General features: G+C 49.8%; 1 protein-coding gene, 1 long non-coding RNA gene and 1 pseudogene across 17 annotated transcripts in view; 2 read left to right on the top strand and 1 right to left on the bottom strand.

The window, feature by feature from the left end:
- The window catches only part of ANKDD1A (ankyrin repeat and death domain containing 1A), a 57,629-nt gene extending 32,811 nt beyond the window's left edge, over positions 1–24,818 (bottom strand). For 9 of the 16 annotated variants that reach the window (XR_012022787.1, XM_072809134.1, XM_072809132.1 and 6 more), the window contains exons 1-8: positions 24,644–24,818; positions 19,996–20,099; positions 19,058–19,156; positions 14,954–15,052; positions 8,430–8,534; positions 7,629–7,727; positions 2,502–2,615; positions 2,016–2,114 (exon numbers count right to left, since the gene is read on the bottom strand). Coding sequence is in view for 15 of the 16 variants with exons in the window: in XM_072809134.1 (XP_072665235.1) it covers positions 2,016–2,114; positions 2,502–2,615; positions 7,629–7,727; positions 8,430–8,534; positions 14,954–15,052; positions 19,058–19,156; positions 19,996–20,099; positions 24,644–24,803 (879 nt within the window). In the remaining variant the exon portion in view is untranslated. Of the gene's footprint in view, positions 1–2,015; positions 2,115–2,501; positions 2,616–7,628; positions 7,728–8,429; positions 8,535–14,953; positions 15,053–18,071; positions 19,019–19,057; positions 19,157–19,995; positions 20,100–24,278; positions 24,588–24,643 lie in introns of those variants that run through there. The other 7 variants (XM_072809139.1, XM_072809131.1, XM_072809135.1 and 4 more) reach the window with 5 other exon arrangements.
- Positions 4,266–4,831, top strand: LOC140622558 (large ribosomal subunit protein eL42-like; annotated as a pseudogene).
- Positions 14,157–17,177, top strand: LOC140623115 (uncharacterized). Its single transcript, XR_012022788.1, has 3 exons — positions 14,157–14,240; positions 14,967–15,077; positions 16,463–17,177. It is a non-coding gene; the product is annotated as an uncharacterized lncRNA (long non-coding RNA).
- Positions 24,819–25,441: the final 623 nt, after the last annotated feature.

The following is a 25,441-nucleotide window of genomic DNA, read 5'->3' as shown; positions in this document are numbered from 1 at the left end:
GGAGCTGGTCTCGGCATGTCTGGGCAGGAGCCTAGCAGCACCAGAGCAAGGGCTTCATCCCCATGGGCCTTCTAAGTGCTCTCAGTCAGAGCCCACCCCTGGCCAAACAAGGATCTCACGTGAGATATCCCATTCTACCAGGCAGATCTCTCCAGGCAACCAACTGTCCCAGGCTGCCCAGACTGGTCCTCAGGACTTCCACTTTTAAAACCAAGACAGTATGGGGCAAACTGGGATGAGCTGGTCACCTTCCCAAAGTCCTATCTGAGCTGAGTGCCCGGGGTGAGTGTGAACTAGTCCACCTCCCAATGGGAAATGTAATCAGTTTGGGTTAGCCCCACCTTCAGAGACCCTGCAAGGGGTGAGGGTGTCCAGATAGAACATGCCCTCTGCCAGAAACCTCAAGCCAAGGCTAGAGCACAAGGCCCAGTGCAGTGGGCAGTTCCAGCCCTGTCAATGACCACCAGCTGGATATGACCTCCCCAGTCTCTAAACCCCTTTGCTGTTACTGCTGGGGAGATGGCCTTGACATTTCACTTCTTTTATCCCTCCCAGTCCTGAACCCTGTGCTGGACACACAGGAAGGGCTGCCGACCAAAGAGCGACATAGAGCAGTTGAAAGGACACAGTTGGGTGCCCTGGGGCAGCTACTTTCTCCCTCTGGGTGGACCTCGGTGTCATTCTGACACCTTGGGGCAGTTAGGGAAGTTCTGCAAATTAAGCATTTTGTGATTTATAAAGTATTACTCACATTTAGGAGAGTTTAACATTGATATTATTATTGAATTTACATTTGCCATTTTGCTACTTATTTTCTACATGTCTCCTGTCTTTTTTGTTCTGTTTCTCCTTGACTGCCTTCTTCTTCTTCTTCTTCTTCTTTTTTTTTTTTAAGATTTTATTTATTTATTCATGAGAGACAGAGAGAGGGGCAGAGACACAGGCAGAGGGAGAAGTAGGTTCTCTGCAGGAGCTCGATGTGGGACTCATCCCAGGCCCTGGGATCATGCCCTGAGTCAAAGGCAGACGCTCAACCACTGAGGCACCCAGGCGTCCCTTGACTGCCTCCTTTTGTGTTAAATATTTTTAGCATACTATTTTAATTCCTGGACTTTTAAACTATTTTTGCTATTATACTTTATTTATTATCATTATTGCTTTCTTACTGAAATTTAGAACAGAGAATTCCAGACCCTGAAGCCATTCAAATCAGCCAGGAAAGATTATTTGTCATTGATCTAAAAGTAAAAAGCAGAACAAAACAAAAATACTAATGCCCTACCTAAAGAAGGCCACAACGCCTTTTGCAGGACACAGAGAGAATTCCAATAGCTGACTTATGGAGTACAGTAGTGAGAGAGAAAAGAGGCCTGTCCCAGGCCCCAGCTCTGAGGGCTGGTGTGGCCTTTGCACAGTCAGGGCAAAGCTTCCAGGCCATGAGCTCTGGACTCCGGGGAATAGGCTTTAAAGACTCAGCTTTGCTTCTTGCCAGCTTGTGATCCGCGGAAGTCACTGAATCTCTCTAAGCTTCCGTTTCTTCATCAGTAAAACAGGGGTATTTATTCCTCACAGCAATGTCAAAACGTGACTCTGAGCCTGGGTGGCTCAGCGGCTAAGTGCCTGCCTTTGGCCCAGGGCGTGATCCTAGGGACCTGGGATAGAGTCCCACGTCAGGCTCCCTGCATGGAGCCTGCTTCTCCCTCTGCCTGTGTCCCTGCCTCTTTCTCTGTGTTTCTCTCATGAATAAATATATAAAATCTTAAAAAAAAAAAAAAAAAAAAGTGACTCCATAGCACCCCCATTTTATAGTTGGGCAATGAGGCCAGAGAATTTAAGTGACTTGCCTTTGGTCACAGAGCTCAGCAGTGGAGAAGCCAAGACCAGATCCCAGGCCTGCTGCCCCAGGGCCCCTATTCACACATGTGCAGGAACCACTGTGGCTGCTACCGTTGACATGGTTAGGGTTAGGGGTCAGAAGCCAAGGGCAGACATCCGTCCCGGGGAGGACTGATTACCTGGGTGAGGGCGTTCACACTGCTCCCAGCCTCGAGGAGCAGCTGCACACAGTCCACGTGGACACCTTCAGCTGCTGCGTGCAGGGCAGTCAGACCCTTCTGAAACACATAGAGCAATGAGGATGGCAGGGAGGCCGAGGCCAACCCCTGGGACGAGAGGGACCTCTTGGTCCATGGCTGCAGGGTTCTTGAGCTCCCCACTGCCATGCAACAGAGGACAATACCCTGGGTTACTATTTGTGGTTCCCTGAGCCCGGTACCTGATTTTCTCACATTGAGGAGCATGTGGGACATCTGCTCGCACCTCTGCATCCCTGCTCACGTTCTCACCCTCCAAGCTGCCTCACCCCTGCTCTCTGTCTATTCCTTCTTATTTCAGAAGCTTCTAGCAGGGGGAAATCAGGCTGCACCTCAGTCTGTGGGTTCCTCAAAAACAGGGAGCTAGCGAGCATCACCCATCTCTGCATCCTCTGGGTGGTGACTCACCGTGTTCTGCTCCTCCAGGTCCAGCCTGATGTCCACGAGTCGCTGCAGCACAGCCAGATGGCCCCGGCTGGCAGCCAGGTGAAGGGCTGTATTCCCCTCCTGTGGGTAGAAGGGCTCCCGAGGGACCAGTAGAATCATAGACCCTTGAGGTCCCTGGGGACCTGCTGGCAATGCCCCTCATTTTACAGACACAGAAGCTGAGGTCCAGAGAGGGGGAAGTGACACATCTAGAGTCACAGAGCAGGTCTGAAAATCTACAGCCCTGAACACTGGGCCAATGTCTCCCTGCACCTGAGAAGTGGGCCCCAAACTATACAACCAGGGGCACTTCAAAGTGCCAAGTCCTAGTCTCTCCTTATACTTGAAGACAGACACAATACTTGGGGGGAAAAATCCCTACTTTCAATGCCCCTGTCTAAAGCCAGTCCCTCCTTGAGCCATCCTAGATCCATCCCTCCCCCTGCTCAAGGCCACAGCTCCAAGGACTCTCTGCACTCAGATTATTCCCAGGCAGCCAGCCGTGTGGCCCGGTTCAAGATGGTAGCTTCACACTGAATAGTGTGGCCACGCTGACCACACTATTCAAAACTGTAACTCCAGGGTGCCTGGGTGGCTCAGTCAATTAAGCATCTGCCTTCACCTTAGGTCATGATCTCAGGGTCCTGGGATCAAGCCCTGCTCAGCGGGAAGTCTGCTTCTCCCTCTCCTTCTGCCCCTCCCCTGACTTGGACTACTCACTCTCTCTCAAATAATACATAAAATCTTTTTAAAAAATAAAATGAAATAAAACTGCAACTCCCACCCTTGTTCTCCTGACCCCCTGATCTTGGTCCATTTTTCTTTCCCTCTTCTCCTGAAGCATTGATAACCTAACACTATAATTTGCTTGTACACTATGCTTATTGTTTATTGTCTGATTCTTCCTGCTAGAACACAAACACCCAAAGGGCAGGGATTTCTGTCTATTTGGTTCTCAGATGTTTCCCCAAGTGCCTAGAATAGGGCCTGGGGCACATGGCAGACATTCAATAAAATATTTGTTCAATGAGTGAATACTTGATGGAGAGACTGACGTGTGTCTCCTGGAACTTGAGAGCCATAGGGCTGGTAGTTATCTCACACTTGAGAAGTCTAAAAGTGACAGTGACAGAGCCAAGAGAGGTGGCTCCACTGGGTGTGGCAAAAGGGCACACTGTTCTTTGTATCAGAAGAGGCTCTTGCCAGAGGGCAGCCTGGTGGGGTTATCCTTAAAGGGATATTCCTGCAGGGGTGCCTGGGTGGCTCAGTGGGTTAAGCATCCAACTCTTGATTTCAGCTCAGGTCATGATCCCAGGGTCATGAGATTGAGCTCCATGTCTGGCTCTTAGCTTGGCAGGGAGTCTGTTTCCTTTCCTCTCCCTCTGTCCCTCCCTCTCCCCTCTAAAAATAAATCTTAAAAAAAAGGGGGGGGGGGACTTTCTGCAAAGGACAAGTGGATGATGAGGACAAGAGGAAGAGAGCTGGAAGGGGCCAGCCAGAGAAGTATGTCCCTAAGGAAGAACCACACGTGGAGAACCAGAGCAGGGGCTCCTGAGGGAACCTGCAAAATCATCAGAAGGCCAGCTTTAGCGATCATCATACCCAGAAGGGCTCTAGGACAGATTTAGCTACACCAGTTGTGGGGGCTTCTAGCTCAAGGTCTTTTCCTCTGCCCTGGCCTGTCTCAGCACCTTCCTAAGGAAGGAATCAAGACATTCACATTAGGCCAGAAGTCTTCAGGGCCCCATGAGGGGGTGAACATATTCTGATGCCAAAACAGTACTTAAAGCAGTTATAGACATACCTCATGATAATCCATCCATACATAAAACAACTATATCCTATGGGATAGGAGAGGAAACATTTATATTTCTTCTATGATCATTACCATCTTGTGTTAATAAATAAAAGTTAAGTTTAAAACAAACCCCTTCTTTCTGCCCCCGTAGCACTCTCACAAACAGAGCCAACATTCCTAAAACCTGCTGGACTTTCTGCAAGAAGTGTGGCAAGCACCAACCCCACAAAGTGACACAGTACAAGAAAAGCAAAGATTCTCTTTATGTCCAGGGAAAGCGGCATTATGACAGGAAGCAGAGTGGCTAAGGTGGGCAGACTAAGCCAATTTTCTGAAAAAAGCCTAAAACTACAAAGAAGATTGTGCTGAGGCTTGAATGTGTTGAGCCCAACTGTAGATCTAAGAGAATGCTGACTATTAAGAGATGCAAGCATTTTGAACTAAGAGGGGATAAGAAGAGAAAGGGCCAAGTGATCCAGTTCTAAGCTTCATATTTTGTTATGAAGACAATAAAATCTTGAGGTTATGTTCAAAAAATAAAAATAAAATAAAATGATCCCCTCAACGACAACAACAAAATGTACCCTCAACAGCTTTGCTAGCTCCTTTCCCACTCTCTCTGCAGATGTGTGCACAGCTGCCTAACAACTGCAAGCAAGGACCAGGCTGTGGGGAGGTAGCCATGGTGTGAAGTCTGCATTCAAGGAAACAAAGGAAGTGGTAAACCATGAGGGCCCAAAACCTACCCCGAGGTAGCAGGGCTGCTGAGATGGGGGAGGCGGGCAGGTTTTGTTTTCCTTCTGGGAAGGGCCCCAGGTGGCTCAGTGAGTTAAGCATCTGCCTTCGGCTCAGGTCATGTTCCCAGGGTCCTGGGATTGAGCCCTGCCTGCATAGAACTCCCTGCTCAGTGGGGAGTCAGCTTGTCCAGCTCCCTCTACTCCCCCCCCCTTTTTAAAGATTTTATTTATTTATTCATAGAGACACAAAGAGAAAGGCAAAGACACAGGCAGAGGGAGAAGCAGGCACCAAACAGAAAGCCTGGCATGGGACTCGATCCCGGGCCTCCAGGATCACGCCCTGGGCTGCAGGCGGCGCTAAACCGCTGTGCCACCAGGGCTGCCCTCCCTCTGCCCTTCATGCTGGTTCTCTCTCTCTCTCTCTCAAATAAATACATAAAATCTTTAAGTAAATAAATATCCACATCTTGCTCTTTGAAGGTGCAGATGGCACAGACCCCCTAACAGAGCATTCTCACTCTACCTGAGCAGGGCAGGGATTTCCGAGGCAGGAGAACCGGGCAGAAGGAGGCCATAGCATTGGGCACAGTATCCTCTCCTCTCCTCCTGTGAGGATGTCCAGCCTCTCCACTTCTGGGATGCCTTGTCAGCAGCTCCTCAATGTTCCCAATGGACTTAATCACTCCCTCTGGGCTCTCAAAGCCTCCCTGACATCATAACACCTGTGGCATGCCCTGTGTTGTCATGGGTTCTCACAGGTCCATCTTAGCAGGCTGTGGGGTCCTAGCAGGAGTCAGAACTTCAGTGGCCCAGAGCCTTGAAAAGCATATTACTACGCCTCCCACCCAATGAAATTCAAAGTGAAAACACTTTTCAGCTGCAAATACAAAACTTAAAGGGGCATTCAATTTTTTAAAAAGATTTTTTAAAATTCATTTAAGAAAGAGAGAGAGAGAGACATCATGAGCGGAGGGAAGAGGCAGAAGCAGACTCCCTGCTGAGCAGGGAGCCCAATGCAGGGCTTGACCCCAGGACCTTGGGATCATGACCTAAGCCAAAGGCAGACACTTAACAGACCAAGCCATGTAGGTGTCAAGAGGGGCATGCAATTTTAAAAGCTTCTTTCTAGAATTTCTGACTACAAGATTCTGGGTAAGCTCATCAAAATTGGGCTTTGCTTGTTTTCCAGTTTTGGTGCTCCTACCATCCTGGCACCCTGAACATGATCATGTTTTTTTTTTTTTAAGTTTTTTTTTTTTTATTTATTTATGATAGTCACAGAGAGAGAGAGGCAGAGACACAGGCAGAGGGAGAAGCAGACTCCATGCACCGGGAGCCCGACGTGGGATTTGATCCCGGGTCTCCAGGATCATGCCCTGGGCCAAAGGCAGGCGCCAAACCGCTGCACCACCCAGGGATCCCCATGATCATGTTTTTAACTCCTAGGTAGATGCGTCCTGGCAGGGGCTGTCCTTTACTCCTCTCTGTACTCCCAGTTCCTGGCTCACAGCCTAGCTCAGAGCATGACCTACTCGGCCCATGTTTCCAGAATGAAGGCAATCAACCTGATCTGATCCGAAGGACCAAAAGGATGAATGTGCCCAACTGGATTCGGTGCAAACCCCCAGAGCTTAGTGCCCAGGAGGCAACTTAAAGAGAGGGAGCAACCCAGGGCTGGGCATCGGGCTGCTGGTTCCAAACCAGGCTCAACTTTTATCTTGCTGTTGTGACCTTGGCTAAAGCATCCCCCTCTTTGGACATCAGTTTCCACAACTATAAAATGAGAAATGTTGAACAGGTCCTCAAGGCAGGACACTTCCAATTCTAAGACCCTGTGGTACATTTGTCTGTGACCCTGTCACTAGCTTATAAGTAGAACTCTATCCTGACCTAGTGTATTAATCAGAAGATTAATAATGCAGTTTGTCCCTTTATTGGAAACACTGTCTAGAATTTGCTGCAACATACTTGGCTCACATTCACAAGGCTCAGGGACATGAATCATTTACAGGGCAGTCCCCTTAGGCCCAGCCCTCCTCTTCCTCAGATTAGTGATATCCTGCTTGTAAACTCTCCACCCTGAATGAACTGCTCCCTCCTCTGGGCTCTCATCCTATTTTTACCATAACCATAGTAGATGACTAAATGACAAAGAGAGTAAATAACCAGCAGGCTTGCTACCACCACCCCCTGACTCTTCCCCTCACCCCCAACAATAGACAGCCCCAGGGGCAAGACAATCCTACTCTAACCCATCCCAGGCAGCATCACCAGCTGATAGATTTGCCTTCCTGGCTCCCCATATCCGATCACAGCCTTCTACTAGAGTTGCAGCTCGGATTCCTTGAGTGAAAAACTGTGTCTTAGATATTGTTGTGCTACTCATGGGCAGCATGGACTGGGCCCATAGCATGTGCTCGAAAAATCGCTGCTGGGTGAACATCGGACACTCTGGTTCTCGAGCCACCGGCCCTCCAGCATGCTGGAGTCAGAAGTAGGCACAGGTAAGCTGCCAGCACCCACCCTGGTCAGGAGCCCAGAGCTTGGACCTCCCCTGGGACCCAGTGACAGTACCTTGTCTTTCACACTATGGTCACAGCCAGAGCCCACAAGGAAGTCCAGAGCATCCAGCTGACCATGCTCAGCAGCCCGGTGAAACGCTGTCCTTCCCAGCTGCCCGGGGAGGGGAAGAAAGTGACCCTTCTGCACCCTGTAGTAGGCATGCCCACCCTGCCCACCTAGCCAACCACTCAGAGCTTGCAGGGGCCTCTCCAGCCCCAGAACCCTCCCTGGCCCCCTCATTCTACACATCTTACCTAGAAAGCCCAGACCCAACTTTCCAGCAAGACCTACTATGTGGGGTCCCTACCCCACTGAAATCCTTCTGTGGCTCCTTGCTGCCTACTGAATAAAGGACAGATTTCTGAGACTTGAAGTCAGTGGAGATTTCCATGAGGGGCTCCCACTAACCCCCTGGCCCTCGCTCCCAAAATTCCAGTCCATCTGAACTCACATGCAAAGGGCCCCTTTCCACCTCTAAAGCTCTAACAATGTTCTCCTCTCTATTTACAAAACCTCCCTGCTTTGTAATCTTACCAACAAAATCCAGTTCATTCACTAACTGCCACCTCCTTTAGGAGGCAGAAAGGAGTGGCTCTGTCTGGTTAGTCCTTATCAGCACCTCTCTGGGGGAACAGACCATTTCCTTCCTGTGTCCTGCTCATTTGTGCCCTATTAAACCTTCTAGACCAGCAGTTCCCTGAGGTGGGGTCCAGTCAGTACTAGCTCAAAGGATGCATTCAAGGAATGGACAGGAGTAGCCCTAGGAACCCCAAACCCAACGGGAAGGACAAACAGCCTTTAGGCCACTCTCACCTTGTCAGCACGATCCAGGGGCACATCCTCCAGATCCTCCATTATGAATGCCAGCACCGGCACGTGGCCCTTTTGGGCCGCACAGTGAAGTAAGGTCAAGCCGTCCTGGAAACAAGACCAGGGTGGTCCCTATCTCTATGAAGGGAGGTTGTTTCTCACACACTGGCTGTCCCCCAAACAGTGAGTGTTTGCAACCCAGAACACAGCTTTGCCATGGAAACAACACAGCACATAAATGGAGATGGGCCCCCTGGGGAGGTGCCTACTCAGCTTCACAGGGACTGGTGGGATGCCAGAGTTCAAATCCCAGCTCCAGCATTTATGAGCAATTCAGTGTGGTCTTGACCAAGTTATCTGTACCTCCATGAGCCTCTATTTTTCTCCAGGTCAAAGTAACCTGTGACTACCTCAGTGGGTGACTGAGGGGGGTTGTACAGCGTCACTTACAGGAAGTTTTTTTATGCGCTGAAAAACAACTCAGGATGTAAGGTGAGGCTGTATAGCAGTAACAGTCCCCAGAATACCCGCCCCCATCAATACACTGTTATAAGGTTGTAACCACTGCTTGCCTTGATACAGCCCCAAATGAGAAACGAGGTGACTAAGGGCCCAGTATCTGTCTCTAGGAGGTCACCTCCTAACCTTCTGGGGAGGACTGAGAACTGATGGGGTCTGCAGGGACTAGGATGTGTTAAAAAGAAAATAGATCCACAATGGAGTCACTTGTGCTAAGGTCCACCCATATCACCAAACTGAAACTTTTTTAAGATTTTGTTTATTTATTCATGAGAGACACAGAGAGAGGCAGAGACATAGGCAGAGGGAGAAGCAGGCTCCCTGAGGGGATCCTGATGTGGGACTCAATCCCAGGACCCTGAGATCATGACCTGAGCCGAAGGTAAATGCTCAACCACTGAACCACCCAGGCATCCCCAAAACAGAGACTTAATACCAGACAAATTGCAGCTGCAGCCTCTCTCAAATAAGTACTCTTAACCAGTGAGTCTGGAATTTCCTGGTAAACACTAGGGAAGAGGTCCACCTGACAGATGCCACCACCCCCCGCTGGTCCCCAAAGGAAAGTGATCTTGCCTAAAATAATCCACTTTTTGCTAGAATAACTTCCTTACCCCACTTCCTTTTGCCTATAAAAGTCTTTCATCTTGTACAGCTCCCCAGAGCTCCTATTTGCTACATGGGATGCTGCCCAATTCATGAATCATTGAATAAAGCCAATTGGATCTTTAAATTTACTCACTTGAATTTTATTCTTTAACAGAAGGGAGTGGCCAGAGTTGGGAGAAAGGTAGGCAGGAAGAAGGTCTCTTGGCCCCACAAGCAATATTTAAGTGAGGGAGGTTTACAAATCCTATGTTTGTAGCCTAGAGCTTCTACCAAGGCCTTGCATTATAGCTAGACTGTTTGGAGCACTGTTTTTCAACTAGGTTGCAACCATTGATGGTCATAAAAATCATGACGTTCTACATCTGGACAGTGGTTTGGATTACACTGGAGTAAAATTTGTCAAGTCTCAGTGAATATAAACCTAAGATTTGGGGATCCCTGGGTGGCGCAGCGGTTTGGCGCCTGCCTTTGGCCCAGGGCGCGATTCTGGAGACCTGGGATCGAATCCCACATCGGGCTCCTGGTGCATGGAGCCTGCTTCTCCCTCTGCCTGTGTCTCTGCCTCTCTCTCTCTCTGTAACTATCATAAATAAATAAAAAAAATTAAAAAAAAATAAATAAACCTAAGATTTGTGTATTTCATCATGGGTAAAGAAATTCTAGTTAATGTTATGCATGCTGAAGTATTTAGAAGGAAGTATAGTGATGTCTGTAATTTATTTTGAAATGCTTCCAAAATTTACAAAGAACTCTCAAAGCTCATCAATGAGATATTAAACAACCCAATTAAAAAATCATTTTGACGCAAAGAAGATACATGGATGGCAAATAAGCACATGAAAAGATTATCTAACATCATTAGTCAGTATTTTTTTTTAATATTTTTATTTATTTATTCATAGAGACACAGAGAGAGAGGCAGAGACACAGGCAGAGGGAGAAGCAGGCTCCCTGCAGGGAGCTCGCTGTGGGACTCGATCCCAGGTCTCCAGGATCACACCCCGGGCTGCAGGCGGCGCTAAACCGCTGCGTCACCGGGGCTGCCCCATTAGTCAGTATTGAAATGCAAATTAAAACCACAAAGAGCTTCTAACAATAGCATAGGGAAAGCAAAAAATGCTACCATTATGGTGGAGAAACCTGGCCGACACCCGCTTTAACCATGTGATCGAGAGTGAGCTTATGGTTTATTATAAGAAATATGTATTTGAGGGGCACCTGGATGGCTCAGTGGTTGAGCACCTGCCTTTAGCTCAGGTCACGATCCCGGGGTCCTGGGATCCAGTCCTATATCAGGCTTCTCGCAGGGAGCCTGCTTCTCCCTCTGTCTCTATCTGTGTCTCTCATCAATAAATAAGTGAAATCTTTAAAAAGGAAAAAAAGTAAAAGAAATGTGTATTTGGTCTTCGTCCTGTTTTGGGCATAGAGCTCCTGAAATGCTTGGAATTTTCTAAGTGTATAGAGTGATTAAAGTGTCTATTGTTATGTTAATTTGGTGACAAGGGAAGCCCAAGGTAACCTAGAGATGGGGGCTGGTTGCCTGGGAAACCAACTTGATTAGAGGATTAGAATTTTCCGTCCTACCCCCTGACCTCCAGGGAGGGGAGAGAGGCTGGAGGTTGAGTCAATCCCCAAAGATCGAGGATTTAATCTATCCTGTCTATGAAATGAAGCATCATAAGAATGCAAATGGACAGGGTCGGAAGAACTTCCAGCTTGGTGAACAAGAACGTGTCCACGTGCCGGGTCCCACACTCCACAAGCTCAAAAGTTCCTTTGTTTGGGGCCTCATTCGATGTGTCTCTTCATCTGGCTATTGATTTGTGTCCTTTAATATCTTTTGTAATAAATTTGTGATCTAGTAAGTTCTGTGAGCCGCTCTAGCAAATTAAACAAACCCAAGGAGGAGGTTGTGGGAACCTCTTATTCATAGCCAGTTGGTGAAAAGTCCAGGTAACAGCCTGGATTTGGGACTGGCTTCTAAAGTGGGGGTGGCCTTGTGAGACTGAGCCCTTAACCAGTGGTATCTGGTGCTCTCTCCAGGCAGATAATGTTAGAATTGAGTTAAATTTGTGGGATACCCAGTTAGTGTCCATGGAAAATTTAACTAATTGCTTGGTGATAAGGAAAAAACACACACATCGGAACTGGTATCAGTATTGGATCAAGGTAGGGACGCCTGGCTCAGTGGTTGAGCAGCTGACTTCAGCTCAGGACATGATCCCAAGGTCCTGGGATCGAGTCCCACATCAGGCTTCCTGCAGGGAGCCTGCTTCTCTCTCTGCCTGTGTCTCTGCCTCTCTCTCTCTCTCTGTCTCTCATGAATAAATAAATAAAATCTTAAAAAGAAAAAAAAAAAAGAATTGGATCAAGGTAATGCCACCAGTGACAGGCCATATTGGTATTGATAAAGTTAATTCTTATATCGAGATCTACAAAATAGAGGCTGACCCAGTGACCTGGCCCAGGGCATGAAACTAAATCTACCTCAGGGGCACCTGGGTGACTCAGTCAGTTAAACGTCTATCTTTGGTGCATTGTTGGTGGGAATGAAAATTAGTGTGGCCACTCTGGAAAACAGTGTGGAGGTTCTTCAAGAAGTTAAAAATAGAGCTATCCTATGACCCAGCAATTGCAATACTGGGTATTTACCCCAAAGATACTGATGTAGTGAAACGCCGGGACACCTGCACCCCAATGTTTATAGCAGCAATGTCCACAATAGCCAAACTGTGGAAGGAGCCACTATGTCCTTCGACAGATGAATGGATAAAGAATAGAATATTACTCAGCCATCAGAAAAGACAAATACGGGATCCCTGGGTTGCGCAGCGGTTTGGCGCCTGCCTTTGGCCCAGGGCGCGATCCTGGAGACCCGGGATCGAATCCCACGTCGGGCTCCCGGTGCATGGAGCCTGCTTCTCTCTCTGCCTATGTCTCCGCCTCTCTCTCTCTCTCAATGTGTGACTATCATAAATAAATAAAAATTTAAAAAAAAAAAAAAAAAAAAGAAAAGACAAATACCCACCATTTGCTTCCATGTGGGTAGAACTGGAGGGTATTATGCTGAGTGAAATAAGTCAGAGAAGGACAATCATCATATGGTTTCATTCATGTGTGGAGTAAAGAAATAGTGAAAGGATTATAAGGGAAAGGAGGGAAACTAAGTGAGAAAAATTAGAGAGGGAGCAAACCATGACAGACTCCTAACTCTGGGAAACAAAGAGTTGAGGAAGGGGAGGTGGTTGGGGGAATGGGGTAACTGGGTGATGGGCACTAAGGAGGGCACTTGATGAGATGAGCACTGGGTGATATACTATTTGTTGGCAAATTGAATTTAAATAAAATTAATTAATTAATTTAAATGTTTTAAAATTAAAAAAAAAAACAAAAAAACAAAAAAAAACCCAAAGGTCTGTCTTTGGCTCAAGTCATGATCTCAGAGTCCTGGTATTCAGCCCTGAGTCAGGCTCCCTGCTCAGCAGGGAATCTGCTCCTCCCTCTCCCTCTGCTCCCAGCTCCCCCACCCCAGCTCATGCCCTCAATCTCTCTCTCTCAAACAAATTAATTAATTAATAAAAATAAACCCACCTCAGCCTGCACTTAGTTTTCACTGTCATTGGACAGTGTCCAATGACCCCTGATAGGAGGCAGTGAATCTCTCGTTTTCTTTCCCAAATTCCATAACCCCAATTTAATCATGAGAAAAATATCAAAGGAGCCCAAATTGAAGGACATTCTACAAAATGCCCAACAGTACTCCTCAAAAGTGTCAAGGTTGTGAAAAACAAGTAAAGACTGAGAAACTGTCATAAGATCAGAGGAGACTAAGGAGAGACAAGGTGACCAACTACTTTGGGGGATATTAATGGGAAAATTGCTGAAATTCTAACACAGCCTATAGTTTAGTAAAACTCTAGATATCGGGCAGCCCAGGTGGCTCAGCGGTTTAGTGCCGCCTTTAGCCCAGGGCCTGATCCTGGAGACCCGGGATCTAGTCCCACATCGGGCTCCCTGTGTGGGGCCTGCTTCTCCCTCTGCCTGTGTCTCTGTCTCTCTCTCTATATATATATCTCTCATTAATAAAATCTTTAAAAACAAAACAAAACAAAACAAAACTCTAGATATCACCAGCGCCTGGCAAAGTAGAGCCAGGTGAATAGCAGAGAAAAAGAAAGCTCCAGGGCTAAACCAACTGTGGCCTAGCCATGGCTTGGCTCAAGGCTCCTCTGCAAGGGAGATGGAGACTTCTAGGAAGGATCCTGAACAAGTGATAGAAAGGTAGTTGGATGGTCTCCTTGCAAAGATGGCCACAACCACTCCTCCCACCCTTGGAAACAGCCAAAGCAATAGGATTGTCCTCTTTTCTCTTCAAGGGGGAGAATCCAATATTCTCCATCTCCTGAAGCCAGCAACAGAATATGGCGGAAGTGGTATCATGTGACTTCCCAGCTGTAGCCTCCAGAGACCATGCCATTTCCACTCTTGCGTTCATTCATCATTGAAAAAAAATGTTCAATTTTTTAAGTTGATGAAAGTGAGAAGTTAGAAGTTAATGAAAACAGAAATGTTCTTTTTATTCCTCACCCTGAATTCTCTCTAAGGACCCACATTGAGAATCCCTGGCTGACAGCATCTGGTCCAGAAATGTCTGCATTTTCATTAGGGCCACTGACCCCCTAAATGGTAAGACACCAGTGTTGAGATCCCTGGCACTCGGACTAGCGGGCCTCCTCCCTCAGACCACAGAGCACACCAATGAGCAGCCAGGCTCCCTACTGTGCCAGGTGCTGAGTCAGGTACTTTACACACAGCACTGAGCTTCTCCCTCGGCTCAGAGGTACTAGCATCCCCACTTTCCAAGGTGAAAACTGAGGCTCAAGATGCTTAAGTAATTTGCCCAAGGTCCCAGGGTTGGTAACCAGAACTTTGCTCCTTCTACCCCACCACACCACAAGGGAGGCAGGGCCCAGCTGGAGGTGGGAGGAAGCCCCAGCCTCTCATTAAATCTTCCTAACCACCTTCTAAAGGTGTTACTTTGATTCCTCCTGTGTGATTAAGGAGGCTGCCCTGAGGCCTAGGGACTGTCTCTAAGCAGCAGGCATAGTGGTAAAGGGATAAAGGGTCGGGGCACTAGAAGAAAGAGGCTTTTAATGCTGTTAAAGAGAGCCACCCCAGCACTTCTCCCAGGCCCAGTGGAAATAGCAAGCATCCCACCCTCACAGGGCTGAGCTCAGCTGGGGCTTCCGGAGGGTTCTCAGAAGGCAGGGGCAAGCCAGGACAGCAGAGCCACGTTGGGAAGGGGGTGGGGGTGAGAGGCAGACCAGTGCAGCAGGAGCAGAGGAGCAAACTGGGGGCAGGGACTCGGGGAGCAAGGGGGCTGCCAGCTGAGGCCTTACCTTGTTCTCACAGTGGATCTTGGCCCCAGAGTTGACCAGGATTTGGAGGATCCGCAAGTGGCCAAACCAGGCAGACAGGAGGAGCGCGTTCATACCAAACTGGGGGAGAGGACACGGGGAGGAGGTGAGGTGAACGTAAGCAGGTGTCACTGTGCCACATGAGCCCAGGTCTCTGATGAAAATCATACAAACATAAGGGACCATGCATGCCACTCAGGCCAGGGAGCACCAAACTCTAGGAATGTGAAAACCATGGCGTTTTTTTATTTTTATATTTTTTTAAGATTTTATTTATTTGAGAGAGCACAAGTGGGGGGTAAGGGGCAGAAGGAGAGGGAGAAGCTGACTCCTCGCTGAGCAGAGTGGCCAACATGGGGCTCCATCCCAAGACCCCGAGGTCATGACCTGAGTCAAAGGCAGATGCTTAACCGACTGATCCACCCAAGCACCCCTCCATAGCATTTTTTTAAATAGAGGCTGAAACACTATCACAACCTTTTGTTTTTGCTAAATAAAATTTTAAAATAGAGCCGCAGGGAAAAATAAATAAATAAAATAGAGGCACAGGGACACCTGGGTGGCTCAGCTGAGCGTCTGCCTTCGGCTCAGGTTGTGATCCCCAGGTCCTGGGATCCAGTCCTGCATCAGGCTCCCTGCCTGGAGCCTGCTCTGCCCTCTGCCTATGTCTCTGCCTCTCCTGTGTGTCTCTCATGAATAAATAAATAAAAATCTTGGGATGACTGGGTGGCTCAGCAGTTTAGTGCCTGCCTTCAGCCCAGGGCACGATCCCAGAGGCCCCAGATCAAGTTCCGCATTGGGCTCCCGGTGCATGGAGCCTGCTTCTCCCTCTGCCTGTGTCTCTGCCTCTCTCTCTCTGTGTCGCTCATGAATAAATAAATGGAATCTTAAAAAAAAAAAAAAAATCTTTAAATAAGAATAAAATAGGGGCATCTGGGTGGCTCAGCTGGTTACATGCCTGACTCTTGATTTCAGCTCAGGTCATGACCTAAGGGTAATGAGAGCAGCCCCACATCAGGCTCTGTGCTGGGTCTGGGCCTGCTTGGGATTCTCTCTCTCCATCTCCCACTGCCCCCCCACCCCAGCCCATTTGTGCTGTCAATAAATAAATAAATAAATAAATAAATAAATAAATAACAAAAATAAAACAACTACCATCTCTTCTCCCCATCATTTAATAAATATGAAACCTTTTAATACAAAAAAATTAGGAGAGAGGATCCCTGGGTGGCACAGTGGTTTAGCACTGCCTGCAGCCCAGGGTGTGATACTGGAATCCCGGGATCAAGTCCCACGTCAGGCTCCCAGCATGGAGCCTGCTTCTCCCTCTACCTGTGTCTCTGCCTCTCTCTCTCTATGTCTATCATAAATAAAAAATAAATAAATAAATCTTTAAAAAATTTTTAGGAGAAACTAATCTCAGAATATGGTCTTTCCAGAGACAGCTTCATGAAAAACACACTCTATTGTTCTTATTTTTTTATTTGCTAGGGCCGGTGAAGACCTCACCCTGGACTGGTGTTTGGGAACCAACTGTTTGAATCTCCTAAAGGATGGCCTCCAGACACATGGCTTAAGCCTGCAGACACCTCACGCCTCACAAAACATGCACTGCACTGACAAACACTGCTCACTTTGGAAAGCATCTCCTTCCACTGTACTGAAATCTGCATCCCTGTGCCTTCCACCCCATTGGCCCTTTGGAGCAACTAAGAATACGTCTGGGCCCTTTTCTGATGGTGGCCCAGCACCTATTTGCAGGCTGCTCTTCCTCAACATCTGTGAAGCACTCTGGGATCATCAGAACCCCCTCACCGACCTCTGCCCTCATGTGGTTCTGCGTATAAGCCAGCACTGGGTAGGCTCTCAAATCACTGTTGGCTAAGGAAGAGGATACATACTCCCAGGGCAGAGTCCAGGGGGAGAAGGGAGAAGCCCACAGGCACCTGGGAATGAAAAGGGTTAAGGCTCAGGGCTGGGGGAGGAGAGTCATGGGAGCCAGAGCCTCCTGCCAGTGGGAACCCCAGGGATACTTCTGTGTCCTAGTACCAAGAACCGTCCAGGACAGCGCTCTATGGCATATCCTCAAGACCTTCCCCCCAACAGCAGAATCGCCTTCTTTGTCTCCCCAACCCTTCTGTTAACTAAAGTTAACATGCCCATCAGATTGAACACCAATAAAAAATAAATTTATTATTAAAAAAAATAATAATAACATGCCCATCAGCTTTCTTACTTTCACTTTCCTTTTTTTTTTTTTTTTAAGATTTTACTTATTTATTCATGAGAAACAGAGAGACAGAGAGGTAGAGACACAGGCCGAGGGAGAAGCAGGCTCCCTGAAGGGAGCGTGATGTGGGACTCGACCCCTGTCTCCAGGATCATGCCCTAGGCCGAAGGCGGCACTAAACTGCTGACCTACCCAGACTGCCCTTATTTTTCAAAATATATTTATTACTATTTGCAAAGAAAACACATCTATAAAAGCATCATATCTTACTATTCTTCCTCATATCTTCTTTTCTCACTGATTCCCTCAAGGAAGAAATAACAGAGCACAGAGGTGATTGGGGGGGCGGTTGTGGGCATAGGCCCATCGTGTGAAGTCCCAATATTTTGTCGGGAAACACAGACTAAAGGATCTCAAGCATCCTCCTTCCAGAGTCACCTCTAAATGAGGCCTAAGGAAATGCAGAGAGATGGGGCAGGAGTGGGGGGGAGGGTAGATGTTGCTTCCTGCCCCCACCCCCCACTCCAGCTTGTCATCAAGCTCCCCCTCATACTGGAGCCTGGGAACAGAGAGAGGCCAGGGCAAAGAACAGTTTTCTGTGAAAGGTGTCTCTCTGTAGGAAAGTTTGTAATTCTTTAAAAGTTGTTTAATTTAGACTCTTAAATGTATCCCTGTCAAGTGCCATCGTCAGACTCAGTCCTCTCCCCAACTCTCTAGAGATGATTTCATAGATCCTGTTATTCTTTAGTGTTCTCTCTCAGCAATGTGTTATCTGCCAACTTGTTAAGTAAGACTATTGGTCTCTCTTTTTTTTTTTTCTTAAAGATTGATTTATTGGGGCACCTGGGTGGCTCATGGTTGAGTGTCTACCTTTGGCTCAGGTCATGATCCCAGGTCCTGGGATCGAGTTCCGCGTGAGGCTCCCCAGAGGGAGCCTGCTTCTCCCTCTACCTATGTCTCTGCCTCTCTGTGCGTGTCTCTCATGAATAAATAAAGTCTTAAAAAAAAAAAAGTGGAAAGTAACTTAAATATTTTTTTAATATTTTTTTTTTTTTTAGTAACTTAAAAAGAGAGAGAGCGTGCGTGTGCTGGCGGGAAGAGCAAAGGGAAAAAGAGTCTTAAGCAGACTCTGCTGAGCGCAGCCGGACGCAGGGGCCAGACTCGGGTGATCTCACCACCCTGAGATGAGACCTGAGCGGAAACCAAGAGCCGGTTGCTTAACCAATTGCGCCATCCAGGAGCCCCAGACTGTTAGTCTTCATTCAAGTCTCTAGTTAAAGCGTCAGCCAGGGCAAAGCCTCATCGCATATCATGGGAGACCCACCTCCTGAGGATTTTACCAATAAGTCGTTCATCAATCCACCCAATTTTCTGTTCTACAGCCCCTATCTCTCCCTGTTCACATGGTATCATGAGGGACCGAGAACTAAAAAGCTCTTGATGGGCAGCCCAGGTGGCTCAGTGGTTTAGCGCTGCCTTCAGCTCAGGATGTGATCCTGGAGACCCGGGATTGAGTCCCGCGTCGGGCTCCCTGCATGGAGCCTGCTTCTCCCTCTGCCTGTGTCTCTGCCTCTCTCTCTCTCTCTGTGTCTCTCAGGAATAAATAAATAAAATTAAAAAAAAAAAAAAAAACTCTTGAAAATGGAGAGATCTTGATGGCTGCACAAGGGAAACCTGGGATCAGCATAGTGTCACCGGCCCTAAACCGCTTCCCGTCCGCCCCGTGCCTGTGTGTTCGTGTATCAGTGCAGCCTCCGCGGGGACAGCCACAGCAGGTGTCCCCTCCCCACCCCGGGACAGGCAGGCACACAGCCGTGCACACGTGCGCAGACGCGCCTGTGCGAGGGGTCCCCTACCGCGTCCTCATCGTCCACAGCAACCTCGTGCTGCAGGAGCAGCTGCACGGCCTGCTCGTGCCCGGCGCCCGCGGCCCAGTGCAGGGCCACCCTGCCCACCTGCCGGGGGGAGAGCAAAGTGTGAGGTGCCAGCTGCCTGCCTGGCCCACCCCCTCCCTGCCCCCGGTGTCTCCGGTTGCAGGACAGCTGGTCTGCAGGGTGGAAGGGATTGTGCAGGCTCTGGTGACAAGGGGGCAGGACCCCAATCCCACTCAGGCCCTCTCCTCCTCCTTCACATGACAGCAGCTGAAACAAACGTAGTAAAAACACAATGACTAGATCCAGCTATCCCCCTACCCCCCACCTAAGGCTTCCCAGCTTCCCACTGCTCTTGGGACAAACTCCTAACCCTGGGCCCTGCCCACTACTCAGAAATGCCAAACTATTCCCCCCTGCCCTGTCTTTGTTCCTGCTGGATAGCCACCTGTCAGAGGAGTCCTGTCCTAGTCTTTGAGGGCCCCTGACTGCCTGCATTCTGTGCCCCCACTTCCTTCAGAACAGGCCAAAGGGGCCCAATCCCCTACCACATTGTCAGACCACCCCAGAAGTTCATCATGGTCTTTGGCCTCAGCACATCTGAGCAAGATTGGGGGAATCCTGCTTCCCTGGCCCTCCTGACTCTAACCTTTGTTCCTTGGGTGTGCCTTTCAGATGGGTGACAGGAACGAAGAGTATGTGATCCCCACTTGTCCAAGCCTGGCTGGGAATCCCTACCCTGACCTGGGACCAGGCCTCAGAGACCTGGAGACAACATGAACAATCTGAGCCTCCCCCAAGTGAACACATGCAATGCTCTGCCTTCAAGGGCTCCATGAACTGTTCCCTCGGTGTGGAGGTGTCACCATGGCAGGCACTGTCCCTATCCAAGCATCCCAATTTGGAAGAGCCCCTGTACGAACGTGGTTTCTGGCTCTGACGTTGACTCTCCTTTCAATCAGTTCCTTCATCCTGCCGATGTTGTTCCGTCGGGCGGTCTCATGGAGCTGCCGTTCCAGAGGAAGCACTAAGGGCAGAAAAGGGGATGTGGGATGAGGGGAGGGTGCCCACTGCCTAGAGGAGAGATGAACAGCTCCTCCCTGCCCTGAATGTTTCCCAGGCAGGAGTCTTCTAGCTAGGACTGGTGGTGGGGATGCCTCTCCTCCCTTTGGATGTTGGGGACTTCCCCAGACAAGCCGCTTTTCTTCACTAACTCACCACAAGTGCCCACGACCAGGACTCAATAAAACCCCAAAGACGGGACAGCATGGGCGAGACTGCCCACGGGAGCCAGGTATGTGCCCATTATGGTCCTCATCCAGTTTTCATGACCCCAACAGCAGCTCTTGAGGAAGGGAATGGAATTCATTCCCACTGGAGTTGATAACTGCCTTTTCCATGGCTTTGTCCAGTGAAGAAGGCAGACAGGATTTTTTTTTTTTTTTAAGATTTTATTTATTTATTCATGAGAGACACAGAGAGAGGCAGAGACACAGGCAGAGGGAGAAAGAAGCAGGCTCCTTGCAGGGAACCCGATACAGGACTCGATTCCAGGACCCCGGGATCACACCCTGAGCCGAAAGCAGATGCTTAACCACTGAGCCACCCAGGTGTCCCTGTGCCCCTATTTTTAAATTTTATTTAGAAAAAACAAAAGTGGGAACCCTGAGTGGTGCAGCGGTTTAGCGCTTGCCTTTGGCCCAGGGCGCGATCCTGGAAACCCGGGATCGAATCCCACGTCGGGCTCCCGGTGCATGGAGCCCGCTTCTCCCTCTGCCTGTGTCTCTGCCTTTCTCTCTCTCTCTCTCTCTCTGTGACTACCATAAATAAATAAAAATTTAAAAAAAAAGGAAAAACAAAAGTTTGCAGTAATTTTCAGCCTCTATTTTTAAAAATGCCATGGAGGGGTGTTTCGGTGGCTCAGTCAGTTAAGCATCTGCCTTCGACTCTGGTCATGACCTTGGGGTCTTGGGATTGAGCCCCATGTTGGGCAGGCAGCCAGGATTTACTGAGCCACGTATTTCATTAAGCTTGGGCAAGGCCAGAGGCATGTTCACCTTCCTTCTTTGTCCTTGTCCCTCCACCTCTTCTCCCTTCATCCCCAATCCCAAACAGCTGTCACCTCCCAGCTGTGGGGCCCACCCAGATTTGCCTTCTCTCTGGGCTCCTCTTGCCTCAACACTGCACCATTATCTCAGACTAGAGGGAGCCTCAGAGCTCCCCCTGCTGGCCTCCTGCCAACGGTGGGCTCAGAGGGTGGTAGCCAAGCCAGGAAGATCCAGGCCTGGTGACAGGGTCCAGGTCTCATCTCACCAGACCCCTACGCTGCCATCATCCTGACTGCTCTTGGCTTGTGAGGATGTCTGGTGTCCTTAGCTGGACCACAAGGTCCTTGGGGGCCCTGGCCAAATCTGACCTTTGCCAATCCACCTACAGCTCACAGCAGGCCCAAAGCTGGACATAGGGAGGGCTCCATAAAACTGCTTCCAGGGGTGCCTGTGTGGCTCAGTGATTGAGCATCTGCCTTTGGCTCAGGTCGTGATCCCAGGGTCCTGGGATCGAGTCCTGTATCATGCTGGGGAGCCTGCTTCCCCCTCTGCCTATGTCGCTGCCTCTCTCCATGTCTCTCATGAACAAAAAAAATAAAATCTTAAAACAAAAACAAAACTCTGTTTCCATGAGTGACACATAAATCCTCAGACTAATAGATAACTGTCCCTCCCCCAGAAAGGTTTCGACACGCTAGCACAGGCACAAATATTTGTTGGTCCTTTGCATGGTCATTAGAGGGCAGATAATCTGTGGTCTACTTGCTGCCAAACCCACATCCTGCATGTTTGGTCCAATGCGAATGTCCAGATCCAGCCCCTGTGTATATCCAGGGACAGGTGGCCAGTGTTTTGGCAGGGAAAACTAGGATGCACTGAGGTGACAGACAGGCTGGCCATCAGTCTACTTTCCAGATATGTATGGGACAGGGTCTTGGGCTTTCAAGGGCCTTGTAGACACAATTTGGGGAGTTTAGAGCTGCTGCCCCAGGGCAATCACATGGCCCTAGGTTTCAACTCTGACGAGTCACTTCCAGGCCTCCAGGCCATGTGACTTAATTATCCTGTGCCTCAGTTCCTTTATCTGCAAAATAGGGAACATTAGCCACCCTGTAGGGTTATTGTAATGATTAGATATAAGATAAGAAAAGCCCCAAGCATGGTATCTATCTAGCAAATAGTGCCATCATCATCCTCACCATTATTCCTCTAAGGCAAAGTAAATTCTGGTGGCCAAAGACCTGGAGGTGGTGGGGCCTCCTTCACTTAGGGTCCTCTAAGCCCATGAAATCCCAACCAAAGAAAGCACCCTCTCTATCCACCTCCACGCATTATTTTTCTCCATGGCACCCCTCACCACAGATGTATGATATACTTACATATTTATTAGGTTTATTACCTGCTTCCCCTATTATAGCCGGGTTGGACAGAGGAGATCTTAGTCTGACATGTTAATTGCTATATCCCCAAATTCAGGCCCTGGCACACATGTGTTGAATGAATGAGTGACATATAAATCATTTAATCTCTTCAGGGGCCTTCGAACTCTAAGATACTGTCCCAATTAAGACTCATTAGTCCCCCGGAAAATCAAACCACAAGCTCAGATAAATGGCAGGAAAGAGGCTTTGAGGAGGAAGCAGCTTCAGATCAATATTTCAGGGGAGGGGAAAACACCACCTTCTAAGTGTGGTCTCCATTGCTAGCTCTTCCCTTCCCCATCCACAAAGGGGGGTACCCTTCCTGTAGGTGAGGAGAAGGCTCTTCTGGAAGAACCCCTCTCAGATCTCAAACATCTCCAGGAAGCGTGGAGTCAGTCCCAAGCTTTTGTTTCCTTAACCTCTTGGCTGAACACCATGAGCCAGGTTCAGGAAGAGAGCTGGCACTTCAGGTGTGAGCTTAGAGAAGCTGGGGTTCTAGTACCCACTCTGCCACTTTCTAGCAGCAGGATCCTGGGCTAGCCATGTACCCCTTGGAGGCCTCCCTTTCTTCAGTTCTAAAACCGCAGGAGGGTGGGACGCCTGGATGGCTCAGTGGTGGAGCATCTGCTTAGGTAGTGATCCTGGGATTCCCAGTAGTTCTGGGAAGGAGTCCTGCATTGGGATCCCCACAGGGAGCCTGCTTCTCCCTCTGCTTGGGTCTCTGCCTCTCTGTGTCTCTCACAAATAAATAAATAAAATATTTTAAAAATAAAAATAAATAAAACTGCAGGGCGGTGAAGAAAGTTCTATGTAGAGATCCTTGGGATCCTTGGGTGGCTCAGAGGTTTAGTACTTGCCTTTGGCCTGGGGCATGATCCTGGAGTCCCTAGATCGAATCCCACATCAGGCTCCTTGCATGGAGCTTGCTTCTCCCTCTGTCTGTGTCTCTGCCTCTCTCTCTCTCTCTCTCATGAGTAAATAAATAAAATCTTAAAAAAAAAAAAAAAGAGAGATGCTTTCCAGCTGGGACTCCCTTTTTCTTAGCTGAAACCTACAAGTGGCTTGGTTTGTGCTGGCAAACAGCCATGAGTCTGAGCGGGAGCCAGCAGACCCTGCAAGGCACCAGTGAAGCCCAATCTCATCTCCTCCATCCACCTCCACTCATGCACCCTCTTTCTGGCCCATATCAAATACACACTGAATCCTGGCCTTGGAGACCTTCCCCAGTGCCGCCTCCTCTGCCCAGAATTCCCTCCCACACACCCCAATATTCCATTGCTGCACATTCATTTTTTTTTTTTTTCCTGCACATTCTCTTAAAGAATGTGCAGAAGGGCCAGCTCGAAAGAGCCAGCTCAAGTGATCCTCCGGCTCTTAAGGGCCAGTTCAAATGATCCTCTGCCCCAGGCCGACAGCGCGCCCTTTGAAACAGCACCTCCATAGAGCTCCTCACCCCACACCCCCATCCCAGCGAGGACCCTGGCACAACCCTTCTCTCCCCTCTCCCAGGGAGAGCAACCGGAGCCCCTCAGGCCGGCTCATGCCCCCAGGGATGCTGCTCCCAGCCTGGAGGCCCTGGTACGGAGCGCAGTCCTGGAGGGATGCTCTGTGGGGCGCTCAGCCACCTGCTGCAGCCGCAGCCTCCCTCCTCTGGGTTCCAGTTTCCCCACCTGGTATGGTCTTCACTCCCCGTCCAACCCAACATTCCGGGAGAGCTGGGGCCTTCGGGATTCCTACCACTTAAAGGCCATGTGACCTTGGGTAGCTTATTTAACCTCCCCGAGCCTCAGCTTTCTCTTCTGCAAAACGGCGACAGCAGCAGATGGCGCCCCGGGTCCTCCGCGGAGGTCACACAGCGAGCCCCGCGCACCAGCTGAGCCTGCACACAGGACCGCGTAAGCATCGTGTCTCCGGCCAACGTCTCCGCGGCCGCATCGCGCTGCTCCCGGCCTGGTGGCGCCACCCCGCCCCGGACCGCGGCCAGCGTCCCCCGGACGCCACAAAGAAGCCGGCGGCCGCGGCTCGGTCGCCCCCGCGGGAGTGCGGGGCTCCTCGGGGCTCGCCCGCGCCCGCCCCCGCCCCCGGGCCCGCGGCGGACTCACGGCCGTCGGTCTCCCACGCCGCGGGCTCCTCCAGGCCGCCGCTCCGCCGCCCCGGCGCGCGCTCCAGCCGAGGTCGGGGCCCGGGCGCCCCCGGGGGGGCGGGGGAGCGCGCGGCGGCCGCGGCCGCAGACCCCTCGGGCCCGCCCGAGCCCTGGAGCATGACGTGCGCGCAGCCGCCGCGGCCTCCGCCCGCAGGACCGGGCTGCAGGTGCCTCCGGGGCGGACCCCGCCTGCCCGCGGCTCCGCGCCTTTCACACCGAGGCCGGCGGGGCGGGGGTTCCCGGGGGCGTATCTCCCCCCGGGGCTGTCCCGGCGTCCCCGGCCCTGGCCCTTCGCGTTAGGCCTCCTGCAGGCCCCACCCTCGGGACTCTGGAGCCTGCCCAGCTGCCCCCGGACGCTGGGAGTCAGACTCCAAGGGTCTGGACAGGCAATCAAGGAACAGACCCCCCAGCAAGCCTGTACGCATATGAAGACGTGCTCAGATTTTTTCATGATCAGAAAAATACAAGCTAAGGGTGGCTCAGTGGTTGAGCGGCTGCCTTTGGCTGAGGGCGTGATCCCAGGCTCCTGGGATCAAGTCCGGCAAGAGGATCCACTGCAGGGAGCCTGCGTCTCCCTCTGCCTATGTCTCTGCCTCTGTGTGTCTCTCAGGAAGAAAGAAAAGAAAGAAAGAAGAAAGAAAGAAAGAAAGAAAAAAAGAAAGAAAGAAAGAAAGAAAGAAAGAAAGAAAGAAAGAAAGAAAGAAAGAAAGAAAGAAAGAAAGAAAGAAAGAAAGAAAGAAAGAAAGAAAGAAAGAAA

This window comes from Canis lupus, chromosome 32 (assembly GCF_048164855.1).
Source record: "Canis lupus baileyi chromosome 32, mCanLup2.hap1, whole genome shotgun sequence".
Lineage (NCBI taxonomy): Eukaryota > Metazoa > Chordata > Mammalia > Carnivora > Canidae > Canis > Canis lupus.
The sequence above is the reverse complement of the archived record's forward strand: the minus strand, read 5'-3'. Positions and strand labels throughout refer to the sequence as shown.